The 14,191-nt window shown below is 44.2% G+C and overlaps 1 protein-coding gene across 4 annotated transcripts in view; it reads left to right on the top strand.

Annotated features, from left to right (window-relative positions):
* LOC125454647 (kinesin-like protein KIF13B) overlaps window positions 1-14,191 on the top strand; it is a 180,741-nt gene that overhangs the window by 152,081 nt on the left and 14,469 nt on the right. For all 4 annotated transcript variants that reach the window (XM_048535631.2, XM_048535630.2, XM_048535633.2 and 1 more), the window contains exons 34-36: window positions 3,830-3,907; window positions 6,013-6,066; window positions 10,772-10,880. In XM_048535631.2, the coding sequence (XP_048391588.1) occupies window positions 3,830-3,907; window positions 6,013-6,066; window positions 10,772-10,880 (241 nt within the window). The remainder of the gene's footprint in view (window positions 1-3,829; window positions 3,908-6,012; window positions 6,067-10,771; window positions 10,881-14,191) is intronic.

Here is a 14,191-nt window from a genome sequence, read left to right as displayed (position 1 = left end):
GCTGCTTCTCTTGTTCTAACTGTTTTTTAAAAAAAAGCCTAACGCCTCACAGGCTCCCTTGAACAGACTGCTTGCCAGCTCTGTCTAAACCTTTCTTCATGTTTAAAAAAAAGTACAGGATACACCCCTTAGCCATAATATTGTCACAATGAAAATGTGATTTTTGAGGAATGTCATCTGCCACTTAACTTGCAGTTGTATTAACTTGTAGATGTTTTAATGGATGTGAACTTAGCTTTGACATCAGTGCAAGCGGTCTGTTAATAAAAACGAAACCTGGAATGTATATTTTGTTCTGTACATTGTTAAGCTCCACTGAACTTTTAAGCTCCTGCTTACTGTTGTTGTCTGAGCAAGCTGTTGTTGCAATTTCTAATGGAGTCAATCAGCAATCTGTCTGGATTGGTGTTCTTATTCTATTTTCAACAGTTAGACCTTCACCAATTTTCCTTCGGATTCTGAGATAATGGGAACTGCAGATGCTGGAGAATCCAAGATAACAAAGTGTGGAGCTGGATGAACACAGCAGGCCAAGCGGCATCTCAGGAGCACAAAAGCTGACGTTTTGGGCCTAGACCCTTCATCAGAGAGGGGGATGGGGAGAGGGTTCTGGAATAAATAGGGAGAGAGGGGGAGGCGGACCGAAGATGGAGAGAAAAGAAGATAGTTCGAGAGGAGAGTATAGGTGGGGAGGTAGGGAGGGGATAGGTCAGTCCAGGGAAGATGGACAGGTCAAGGAGGCGGGATGAGGTTAGTAGGTAGGAAATGGAGGTGCGGCTTGAGATGGGAGGACGGGATGGGTGAGAGGAAGAACAAGTTAGGGAGGCAGAGACAGGCTGGACTGGTTTTGGGATGCAGTGGGGGGAGGGGATGAGCTGGGCTGGTTGTGTGATGCAGTGGGGGAAGGGGAGATTTTGAAGCTGGTGAAGTCCACATTGATACCATTGGGCTGCAGGGTTCCCACCCCTCCGACACTTCCGCCATCTACAATCCGACCCCACCACCCATGACATTTTTCCATCCCCACCCTTGCCTGCCTTCCGGAGAGACCACTCTCCGTGACTCCCTTGTTTGCTCCACACTGCCTTCCAACCCCACCACACCCGGCACCTTCCCCTGCAACCGCAGGAAGTGCTACAGACTTGCCTCCACACCACCTCCCTCACCCCCATCCCAGGCCCCAAGATGACATTCCATATTAAGCAGAGGTTCACCTGCACATCCGCCAATGTGGTATACTGTATCCATTGTACCCGATGTGGCTTCCTCTACATTGGGGAAACCAAGCGGAGGCCTGGGGACTGCTTTGCAGAACACCTCCCCTCGGTTGCAATAAACAACTGCACCTCCCAGTCGCAAACCATTTTAACTCCCCCTCCCATTCTTCAGACGACATGTCCATCATGGGCCTCCTGCAGTGCCACAAGGATGCCACCCAAAGGTTGCAGGAACAGCAACTCATATTCCGCTTGGGAACCCTGCAGCCCAATGGTATCAATGTGGACTTCACCAGCTTCAAAATCTCCCCTTCCCCCACCGCATCCCACAACCAGCCCAGCTCATCCCCTCCCCCCGCTGCATCCCAAAACCAGTCCAGCCTGTCTCTGCCTCCCTAACCTGTTCTTCCTCTCACCCATCCCTTCCTCCCATCTCAAGCCCCACCTCCATTTCCTACCTACTAACCTCATCCCGCCTCCTTGACCTGTCCGTCTTCCCTGGACTGACCTATCCCCTCCCTACCTCCCCACCTATACTCTCCTCTCCATCTATCTTCTTTTCTCTCCATCTTCGGTCCGCCTCCCCCCTCTCCCTATTTACTCCAGAACCCTCTCCCCATCCCCCACTCTGATGAAAGGTCTAGACCCGAAATGTCAGCTTTTGTGCTCCTGAGATGCTGCTTGGCCTGCTGTGTTCATCCAGCCTCACATTTTTATTATCTTGGAATTCTCCAGCATCTGCAGTTCCCATTATCTCTTCAGTACTCGGCTGTTCTTTCTTCATTTGCAACTGCTTACACTGCACAAAGATAATAATATCCCATCTTTACATTATCATGGAAAAAGACAAGCTAATCTACAACAACAGCAAGTTGACAGACACTAATGAACACGTCGATGCTTCACACAGTGCCATCATAAAAAAAAAGTTAACATCTTGAGAGAAACAGGATCTGAAGGAACGTAACGAAGTGTGAAGCTAGAACTGAAGTTGTTGGAAGTTTTTCCACAGTACAAAAATCAAAGTCTTCACAGGGTCTTATGTATTTAAATAGATTTGACGAGAACAAGTCTGAGTCATGATATTCATGTTTGTCTGGCACAGGGAGCCTGGTGCTGTTATCACTAGAACATTAATCCAGAAACCCAGGTAATCCTCTGGGGACCTGGTTTCAATTCCTGCCATGGCAGATGGTGGAATTTGAATTCAATAAAAGTAGCGAGTCAAGAGTGTAATCATGATATCAAAACTGAATCTGTTGTTGGAAGAACCCACCTGGTTCACTGATGTCCTGTAGGGAAGGAAACTGCTATCCTTGCTTGGTATGGTTTACTTGTGACTCCAGACCCATAGCAAGGTGGTTGACTGCCCTCTGGGCAATTAGGGATGGACAATAAATACTGGTCTAGCCAGTGACACCCACATCCCATGAATGGTAGTTTTCCTTAAATGGCAGTTAAAACCTTTGGTAAACAGAGCCTGTGATTTTATTCATACATGGGATGTGAGCATCACTGGCTGGGCCAGCATTTATGTCATGTGTAGATGATGCCTGGTAAAGATGGCAGATTTTCTCCCCTGAAGGACGTTAGTGAACCAGTTCTGTTTTTACAAAAAGTCAATTGGTGACATAGTTGCAGTTAGATTAACTTCTGTCTCCAGATTTTCATTGAATCAAATTTTAACCATCTATTTTGTTGGGATTTCAGTACAAGTCCCCAGAACATTAGCCTGGGTCTCTGGATTACTAGTCGAAAGACTGAGAATGCCACAATGTCAGGTGGAGTAGTGTCCAAAATATAGATTTAAAAATCAGGAACTGCACTTGGCTCTGAACAATAGTAATACAAGTAGCTGAACAAAATTGTTTAAGTGAGCTGGTTGAATGGAGTAAGTTTTGAAAGTTTTTTTTGTGAGGAAGTAGAGTTGGACGAGTTCAAGTTGTGGATTGAAAGATAGACCGAGGGGAAGTTGCTCTATGGGCTGAAGCAGTTGATAAGTTTCAGAAAAAAGAGACAAGGGTATTAAACAATATGGAAGAAAGGGGAGTAAATAAAATTAAGATATAGGTCAGCATGACGTGATTGAAAAGTGGAACAACCTGGCGGGACTGCCGGACCTCTAACTTATTCTTGATGCTCAGCATCCTCTGACTGGCGAATGTATTTGCATGTGAGCAGCATTGGCTCCACCTGGCGCTGTTCTCCTTAACCCTCAATTCTCCCTGTCTGCAGATATAAATGGTTAAGGGACTTAAGTTGAGAAGCCAACTAGGATTCATTGGATTGTCCTCCAGCAAGATGTTGCTACTGGAGGAGAAGAGGAATTGGCAAAAGATCTGTCACAATTGGAAATAACAACAAAGGTCCCGACCGTTTCTGCCAGACTGCTGAGTTTCTGCAACACTGTTTTATTTCAGATCTCCAACATTTGCAGTATTTTACTTTCATTTAACCTATTCAAAGGCTGTTTGCTTGCTTTCTTCCAAAGTAATGAACTGTTCCTTTTGCACTGTAGAACTGCTGATTTCTCTTTCTGTTGTTTTGTCTGGTTTTGTCCTTGTCCTGATTGTATGTTGTGTTGTATCTTTTCTGCTGTGTTTTGTGAACAGGAAGTTGCAGTAAAAGAACAATTAAATACAAAGCGTAAATTGACCAGAAGGTGCATCAGCTCTCCGAATGTTAATCGGGTATGACTTCAGCAACTGTTTTCACTTTGCCTGTGTGCGCGATGAGAATCAGAATGTGCTTTAAACCACGCTTTTAAGAGAATTAAGCTTTGCTTTGTCATTTTGATCCTGTTGTCTTAGTCAATAAACTGAGGAACACGATGGATTTTTGTGTAATTTAACTATCCCAATATTGATTTACAAATGTACGAACAAGGAACGAATAGACCACCCAGTCCTTGCAACCTGCTGTTCTATTCAGTAAACTTATAGCTGAACTGATTTTAACCTCAACTCTACATGTCTGCATACTCAATAATCTTTTGCTGCCTCTGTATCAAGAATCTGCCTCTGACTTAAAAACAAAGATTTTGGACCCAGTGCCTTTTGAAGGAGGCAACTCCAAAGACTTCCAACAGTCAGAATTTGTTTTCCTCATCTGTATTAAATGGACAACAACTTATTTTTAAGCTATGACCACCTAGTTCTAAATTTCACTTGACCTTTAAATGTTAGGAGAAGGAAATATCTGATTGTCAAGCGTACGTAAAGGTAGAATTGCATTATGGAGTTTTAGTTAAAATAAAATTAAAAATTTTGCTAAGGTAAGATGGGATTAATACTTGCATTGAATAAATAGAGGATTGAAAGTTACTTGTGTCTCAATCCTTTCATGGGCCATGAGCATTGCTGGCAACGACTATCGTTGTTGCTGATGCTCGCAGTACAAGTGGTGTACTTAGACCTACAATGCTGTTCGGGAGGGAGTTTTGGTATTTTAACTAAGCGACAATAAAGGAAGGACAACATAGTTCCAAGTCAGGATGGTGTATGATTTAGAGGTTGCGATGCTCCCATCTGTCTTCTGACATTGTCCAACTTAGATGGTGGAATTAAGTGGACTGGCAAAGTACTTTTGAGGTATTCTTGCATATGTTGCACACTGCTGCCAATCAAGGGGGTTGCTTTGTCCTGGAAAGCATTGAGCTTCAGTAGTGTTGGAACAGCACTGTAAGGGTAAATGGAGAGTATTCTGTCACAATCCTGACCTGTGCCTTGTAAATGGTGGACAGACTTTGGGATGTCAGCATTGAGTTACTTGCCACAGAGTTTTGGGCCTCTGACCTGCTATTACAGGCCCGTAGTTTTATGGCTGATCCAATTCAATTTATCATGAATGGTAACTTCCAGGATGTTGATTGGGAATTTTTCTGTGATAGTGTCAGTGAGTGTCAAGAGTAGATTCTTTGTTGCTTGAGATGGCCATTGCCTCATAGTTAAGTGGCAAGAATTATACCGACAAAGGGAATTCTGGGAGAGGCCAGGAGAAGTTTTTTTTAATGCACCGGTGGAACGTAGAATGCACTGCTCAAGATTGGTGGAAGTTGAATTCTTATCATTTCCAAGGTAAGTGATTAAGTTTAATGGGAAAGGGCAGTTTACTCAGACTAGAGAAAGGTATCTTTGAACATTTAGAGATACAGAAGGAACCTGTACAGTATGACTCAATGACAGAAACATCATTTGTCAGTCATTGATCTGTTAATATAGATTAAGCAATGCAGCAAAATAATGGGTTTGCTCCAGTTGAGTGGTGTTCTCATCATACATTAATGAAGTTGACATGAAGTTTTACCACAAAGAATAGTTCCAAGTCAAGATGGTGTATGAGTTAGAGATTGTGATGCTCCCATTTGTGTTCTGACATTGTTCAACTTAGGTGATGGAATTAGGTGGTAGAATTGCAGGGGAATGGTCAAGTCCTTGTTGTTTAATGGAGATGTTCTGGCTGCCATTTATTGCAAAACTATTCATTATTATCTACTGGAAATATATTGTGTGCTCATTATGTTTGTGAGTATAAATACTTGGTTGATTTTCTTTTAGGCAGCATGAAGTTCTGTCCCTAACTACCTTCCTGCTATTTTAATAAACTCTTTGTTTGTTAAAAGTGCTGCATAATACAATTTAATCCCCTTGATTGTTCTCATCATCACAGTCTGAATTTGGATGCGCTAGAGCATGGCTAGTTATCCTGAGCTTGCATGCTGTGATCTATCATAGCATCTTTAATAATTTTACTTCATTCAAGTAATGTATGCATCTTTTGAATTTTTTTTAAAAAGTTATCCGGAAGCCGTCATGACCTCAATGCAAGATCAAGCCTTGAACGCAACAAGGTAACTATACTCTTGCCATTAATATAAAGCAAATTAACAAAATTAAGGAGAAATAACTTCCCTGATTAACTAATGTTTAACATTGCCAGTTGATTCCTGTGTCGCTCTTGTCTGGTGACCTAACAATTCAAGTGATGAGATTCTGGTTACATTTCCCCCAGTACATGCTACTGCTAATCAACCTTAAACCACCTGGTGATGCAAGATTTTAGAGGCATGCAGTTGATCATTTATAAACCCGTTTGTGGTCCTCTTGGTGTTTTCTAAGAAGCAAGTGAATAGACTGGTTAGTATTATCATTAGTGCGTATTGTAAGAAAAGCATCAAACCTAAACAACCAAATCCCCAGTTGTGTAGTATTAGTGATATCCCCATGGGTACTGGCCCGTACTGAAGTCCGCCTCTGTTATTGCACTGGTGGTAATCATGGGCAGCCTGATGGCTCAGTGGTTAGCACTGCTAACTGACAGCAGGGGACCTGGGTTTGATTCTGCCCTTGGATGACTGTCTGTGTGGAGCTTGCGTATTCTCCTCGAGTTAGCGGGTTTCCCCCGGGTGCTCCAGTTTCCTCCCACAGTCCAAAGATGTGCAAGTTAGGTGGATTGGTCATGCTAAATTGTCTACAGTGTCCAGGGATGTGTAAGTGAGGTGGGTTAGCCATGGGAAATGTAGGGATAGCGATGCTATTCGGAGGGTCAATGTGGAATTGATGGGCTGAATGGCCACACTGTAGGAATTCTCTGATTCTATTCTATCATTCCAAGAGATCATTATTTACCTGCTGGATGCAGTTTAGGTAACCAAAGTGGGCTGCTGATTTGAAAAATGAACTTGATATTTGTTTCTCTGATGAAGGGTCTAGGCCCGAAACGTCAGCTTTTGTGCTCCTGAGATGCTGCTTGGCCTGCTGTGTTCATCCAGCCTCACATTTTATTATCTTGATATTTGTTTTTCTGTGTTTAGATTCCAAATAACTTTGTAACTTATACTTTGGCAGAGAATTAAGAATTAATTAGTGAGAAGAACTTTGCCTGGCATTTATCCCTACCTGCATTCTTTGTATTTATAGCTCCAGATTTAATGGTCAAAGAACTTGTAAAATATTGAAAATTTTTTATCTCTAAAGGGGTAGTAGGAACTGCTGATGCTGAAGAATCTGATATAACAAGGTATAGAGCTGGATGAACACAACAGGCCAAGCAGCATCAGAGGAGCAGGAAAGCTGATGTTTCGGGTTTGGACCCTTCTTCAGAAATATTTCTGAAAAATTTCTGAAAAAGGGTCTTGACCTGAAACATCAACTTTCCTGCTCCTCTGATGCTGCCTGGCCTGCTGTGTTCATCCAGCTCTATAACTTGTTATCTATAAAGGGCCAATCTTCTGAACTTAATTAAAATTAATTGGAATTAGTCAAAAATATTATCACTTTCTTTTTGCACTTAATTAAGATGTTGCAGTGTTTTGCTTAACTTGTAAAGTCTTTGGTAAAGTATGCAGACATTGAGACCCAAGATAATAAAATGTGAGGCTGGATGAACACAGCAGGCCAAGCAGCATCTCAGGAGCACAAAAGCTGACATTTCGGGCCTAGACCCTTCATCAGAGAGGGGGATGGGGTGAGGGTTCTGGAATAAATAGGGAGAGAGGTGGAGGCGGACCGAAGATGGAGAGAAAAGAAGATAGGTGGAGAGAGTGTAGGTGGGGAGGTAGGGAGGGGATAAGTCAGTCCAGGGAAGACGGACAGGGCAAGGAGGTGGGATGAGGTTAGTAGGTAGATGGGGGTGCGGCTTGGGGTGGGAGGAAGGGATGGGTGAGAGGAAGAACAGGTTAGGGAGGCAGAGACAGGTTGGACTGGATTTGGGATGCAGTGGGTGGAGGGGAAGAGCTGGGCTGGTTTAGGGATGCGGTGGGGGAAGGGGAGATTTTGAAACTGGTGAAGTCCACATTGATACCATTAGGCTGCAGGGTTCCCAGGTGGAATATGAGGTGCTGTTCCTGCAACCTTCGGGTGGCATCATTGTGGCACTGCAGGAGGCCCATGATGGACATGTCATCTAAAGAATGGGAGGGGGAGTGGAAATGGTTTGCGACTGGGAGGTGCAGTTGTTTGTTGCGAACTGAGCGGAGGTGTTCTGCAAAGCGGTCCCCAAGCCTCCGCTTGGTTTCCCCAATGTGGAGGAAGCCACACCGGGTACAGTGGATGCAGTATACCACATTGGCAGATGTGCAGGTGAACCTCTGCTTAATGTGGAATGTCATCTTGGGGCCTGGGATAGGGGTGAGGGAGGAGGTGTGGGGGCAAGTGTAGCATTTCCTGCGGTCGCAGGGGAAGGTGCCGAGTGTGGTGGGGTTGGAGGGCAGTGTGGAGCGAACAAGGGAGTCACGGAGAGAGTGGTCTCTCCGGAAAGCAGACAGGGATGGGGATGGAAAAATGTCTTGGGTGGTGGGGTCGGATTGTAAATGGCGGAAGTGTCGGAGGATGATGCGTTGTATCCGGAGGTTGGTGTGGTGTGTGAGAATGAGGGGGATCCTCTTTGGGCGGTTGTGGCGGGGGCGGGGTGTGAGGGATGTGTTGCGGGAAATACGGGAGACGCGGTTGAGGGCGTTCTCGATCACTGGGGGGGGAAAGTTGCGGTCCTTGAAGAACTTGGACATCTGGGATGTGCGGGAGTGGAATGTCTTATCGTGGGGGCGGAGGCGGAGGAATTGGGAATAGGGGATGGAATTTTTGCAGGAGGGTGGGTGGGAGGAGGTGTATTCTAGGTAGCTGTGGGAGTCGGTGAGCTTGAAATGGACATCAGTTACAAGCTGTTTGCCTGAGATGGAGACTGAGAGGTCCAGGAAGGTGAGGGATGTGCTGGAGATGGCCCAGGTGAACTGAAGGTTGGGGTGGAAGGTGTTGGTGAAGTGGATGAATTGTTCGAGCTCCTCTGGGGAGCAAGAGGCGGCGCCGATACAGTCATCAATGTACCGGAGGAAGAGGTGGGGTTTGGGGCCTGTGTAGGTGCGGAAGAGGGACTGTTCCACGTAACCTACAAAGAGGCAGGCATAGCTGGGGCCCATGCGGGTGCCCATGGCCACCCCCTTAATCTGTAGGAAGTGGGAGGAGTCAAAAGAGAAGTTGTTGAGGGTGAGGATGAGTTCGGCTAGGCGGTTGAGACCGCGTCTGCTGTATTTCCCGCAACACATCCCTCACACCCCGCCCCCGCCACAACCGCCCTACGAGGATCCCCCTCGTTCTCACACACCACCCCACCAACCTCCGGATACAACGCATCATCCTCCGACACTTCCGCCATCTACAATCCGACCCCACCACCCAAGACATTTTTCCATCCCCACCCCTGTCTGCTTTCCGGAGAGACCACTCTCTCCGTGACTCCCTTGTTCGCTCCACGCTGCTCTCCAACCCCACCACACCCGGCACCTTCCCCTGCAACCGCAGGAAATGCTACACTTGCCCCCACACCACCTCCCTCACCCCTATCCCAGGCCCCAAGATGACATTCCACAATAAGCAGAGGTTCACCTGCACATCTGCCAATGTGGTATACTGCATCCACTGTACCCAGTGTGGCTTCCTCCACAATGGGGAAACCAAGCGGAGGCTTGGGGACCGCTTTGCAGAACACCTCCGCTCAGTTCACAACAAACAACTGTACCTCCCAGTCGCAAACCATTTCCACTCCCCCTCCCATTCTTTAGATGACATGTCCATCATGGGCCTCCTGCAGTGCCACAATGATGCCACCCGAAGGTTGCAGGAACATCAACTCATATTCCACTTGGGAACCCTGCAGCCTAATGGTATCAATGTGGACTTCACCAGCTTCAAAATCTCCCCTTCCCCCACCGCATCCCTAAACCAGCCCAGTTCGTCCCCCTCCCCCCACTGCACCACACAACCAGCCCAGCTCTTCCCCTCCACCCACTGCATCCCAAAACCAGTCCAACCTGTCTCTGCCTCCCTAACCTGTTCTTCCTCTCACCCATCCCTTCCTCCCACCCCAAGCCGCACCCCCATCTACCTACTAACCTCATCCCACCTCCTTGACCTGTCCGTCTTCCCTGGACTGACCTATCCCCTCCCTACCTCCCCACCTATACTCTCTCCACCTATCTTGTTTTCTCTCCATCTTCGGTCCGTGTCCCCCTCTCTCCCTATTTATTCCAGAACCCTCTCCCCATCCCCCTCTCTGATGAAGGGTCTAGGCCCGAAACGTCAGCTTTTGTGCTCCTGAGATGCTGCTTGGCCTGCTGTGTTCATCCAGCCTCACATTTCATTATCTTGGATTCTCCAGCATCTGCAGTTCCCATTATCTCTGAGACATTGAGACCCATATTGGCCCAACCGATAACCTAGAATAGCAGTGTTAGAACTTAAGTATATGCTTTTAGTTGAGAGTTGATATCCTAATTAAAGGCAAGTATGAAACTGAATCATGTCTCTTTCTACCCAAACAATCTTAAGCAAATGCATGTGTAAGTAGGGAGTGGAGTTGACCTTTTTTGCATCTTGCAGGCATGAGTTATGGAACTTCCCTCCTAATTTTGTATGTGTTTCTCAGAGACTTAAATGAGAGAAAAAAACTGGTGTAATTTTAAAAGAACTTGCAGTACCCACAGTCTGAAGTGCAGCTATCACAAAAACTTAAGTTAAACTGGATTTCTTTGTTTATTTCCCCCCTCCCCTGCCTCTGGGCAGAGTCGATGGGAGAGTCAGCAGGACATTTCGACAGCTGCACTGCAGTCAAACAAGAAGACTCCTCCGTTCCATTCCCCGGTGTCCAGGCATTCCATGCCACAAGCTGCAGGTGAGAAGTAGTACAAGGATATATTAGATCATGAGGGACACAAATAGGGTAGGCCAAAAGAAATCTCCCTCCTGTTGGAGGGACTACGCGGCATAGACCTCAGGTTAGGGGCAGGTCATTCAGAAGGAGTGAGAGGAAAATGTTTTTTACCCAGTGGGTGGTTGGAACCCGGAACTCATTGCAAGTAAGGATGGTCGAAGTAGAAATCCTCATAACATTTAAGCATTTAGTTGTACACTTGCAGTGCGAAGACATACAAGGCAGTTGGCCAAGTGCTGGAAAATGAGACTAAAATAGTTAGGTGGGCTTTTGACTGGTGCAGATTTGATAGCCTGACGGGCTTTTTCCTGTGGTGTAGACCTCTATGACATGGGATAGTTTTCTCTTTTATGAGGAGCGTGTGCGAGAAAATTTGAAAACAGAAGTCTGACTTAGAGGGATATTAAAATCACAGTATTTCAGACGCCAGTGTAAACGAAGTGTGGAGCTGGATGAACACAGCAGGCCAAGCACAAAAGCTGACGTTTCGGGCCTAGTCCCCTGAAGGGTCTCGGCCCGAAACGTCAGCTTTTGTGCTCCTGAGATGCTGCTTGGCCTGCTGTGTTCATCCAGCTCCACACTTTTGTTATCTTGGATTCTCCAGCATCTGCAGCTCCCATTATCTCAGATGCCCGTGTTATTGTTTCATACTTTTAAACGGCATACTTTTTTTTGAACTTTAATTCTTGAAGAAAAGTTCATTGATGTTAGCTTGCAAGTTTGACCTGACCTTTGAGAGAACGCATTCCCTCTGAGATATTTAATCCCGATCCCAAAATCTTACTGTTCGAAAGAACCTGTAATTTTCAACATTTGGGGATCACTTGTTAGTTTAGTAATGCAGTTTTAATCAGCAGGCATTTAAATAATTAGGAGCGGAAAGTGACTTCCTTGATCTATCTGTGGCTGCTTCCGGTACGTTTTAAATTTTTATTGCATTTGTTCTTGTAGAAAGCTGGTGGCTTGTTGTGATTTTAAATAACCTGCTGGTGTGGTTTTTAACTGAATATTATTTGAGCAAAATGGATTGAAAATTCCAGAAAGACTTGATGAATAATGAATCAATTTCACTTTAATTTCTGTAATCTGCCTAATACTTCAACTGTAGTCGGGTTTTATTGAATTAAATGCGTCTATAATCTTTTAAAAGACTATCATTCTCCAGAAAAATGTCCAGCTGCTGCTTGAGTCTTGTAAAATCTTTGCTTCCTATCACTTAATTTATATTCGCTAAAAATGCACAGTTCACTTTAGACTGCCACTGTGCACAATATGCAGTGCTCTGGAGATTCCAAGCACTTTTTTTGTTTGATCAACAGTATGTTGTCAGTAGATAACTAACAAACTAATTTTTACAGTATGCTTTTTCATGGTTTGTTCATTTTTTTCTATAATGTTACTTTTTTGAGAAGCATTCAGCCAGGTAAGATCAACCGAGCGATTAAAACAAAATGAAGTATGACTCTTACTCTTACATGAGAGTTAGAAATGATGCAGATTGGGAGCCATCTATTTTAGAGACCCTGCCTGGGCTAATCGAAGTCAAGACTTAATGGGTTGCATTTGGAAATATGGTTTGGAGAAAAAGTGCAGTCTGCGTTATTGACAAAACACATTTCAAAAATCAATTGACTGTGAAATTTCAGTAGTTCAGATGATAGAAATATTAACAATGGTAGTGTCATCTAATGATTTTCTACCAGGGCTAAGTCCTTTTTATTTCCCTCTCTCTAGCTCCTATCTTTGTTAATGTGGTTTCCAGTGTTCACAGTCATTTACAGTGTTGCCTGCTAAAGCTTATTAAACTGCTTGTTCGAAATTCTTTACTCAATGATGAAAACAGCTACAAATGATAATGACTGTCCAGTAGCACAACTCCGCTATCTCTTTACAGCTCCTCCACTCGCAAAATCTAATTATAATACAAAGGGTTCACATTTTCAGTGTAAAATTTGATTGCATAACAGTAGTTTTCTACTAAATGAAACTGCTACCAATTCTAAAAAGGATTCCTGTGATTTAACTCATAATTCATCTTCTCCCCCCCCCCCCACATTTGCACTGCCCTTCTTTCTATGATGAATAATGGTAAGAAATTCTAACAACAGGTGCCATTTTAAATTTCCGTCTACATGTGCTTTCATTCCAGTGTCGGGGCAAACATTAGTGCATGTTCTGATTGGACTTGTAACACTCTGTGTCTGGATTGTTCTTAATCCCTCTTCCACACTTCTGATTCACTCACTATAGAGCATGTTGTTATATTTAATGAAATGTGAGATCTGCTAAAATAACAAACTCCAGTCAGTTTCAGTGTATGAATTAGAAGGGCCATTCCATTGTGCATGTATTCCCCAAAGGCAGCATCAAGTTTGACCTGTTTGGAAGGTGATTAGTTGTGTGACCCAGAGCCTCCATGTTTTCAAGCACCAAGATGAATTTGGAAATCTGGCTCACATTCAGAATGGTTCCCAGTAGATATTTCAGGAAATGTAAATGGATGAATGTATTCCTTTGCTATGCCATGTAGGTTATGGTTACTCTGCAGTGTATTAGTGAAATGTGGGCTAATGCATGAAAATGGTAATGATAAAGTCACAATGCTACTTGTTTTACAGAATTATCTTTACTGATGGCACAAATATTCTACAAAGCTCTGACAAAGTGAGCAGCATTGCTGAATAATTTTGAAATTCCTTGAAGGTGAACTGAGAGATGGGTGTTGTAACGCTTAAACTCTGGGACTGTAGATTCAAATCCCACATGGCAACCGATAGAATTTAAATTCAATTGATTAAAACATATCAATTAATTTTAAAAGTTTTTATAAAATTATAATTGAATGCTAGAAATGTGTGACTGAAGCTATGATTGTAATGAAAACCTATCGTTCTTGCCAGGTTTGGCAATTCTGACTTTATTTTTATTCATTCACTGAAGAACTTTGGGTGTACTTTGCAAACCCAAGATTTGTTTCTAATCCATAATTGCCTTAAACCAAATTGCTTGCTTGGCTATTTAAGAGCTGTTGCCTTAACTCCTAATAGTCCTTGTGGCTTGGTGTGCCCAGGGTCCTATCGGGAAGGGAGTTCAGGCATTTTGACCCAGTGAAGGAATGGTGATATAGTTCCAAGTCGGGTTAGTGTATGGTCTGGAGAGGAACTTGTAATTACAATGGAGACCTTATGTGGATTTGAACTCGGAAATAAAACTTGGGTCTTGTGTCAGTGCTTTTGCCAAGGAAGAGGGAAAAGGAGAGATGTTCAGGGAAA

The sequence above is a fragment of the Stegostoma tigrinum genome, chromosome 9 (genome assembly GCF_030684315.1).
Source record: "Stegostoma tigrinum isolate sSteTig4 chromosome 9, sSteTig4.hap1, whole genome shotgun sequence".
NCBI classification, from domain to species: Eukaryota; Metazoa; Chordata; class Chondrichthyes; order Orectolobiformes; family Stegostomatidae; genus Stegostoma; species Stegostoma tigrinum.
This window is presented reverse-complemented; position numbering and strand designations above follow the sequence as displayed.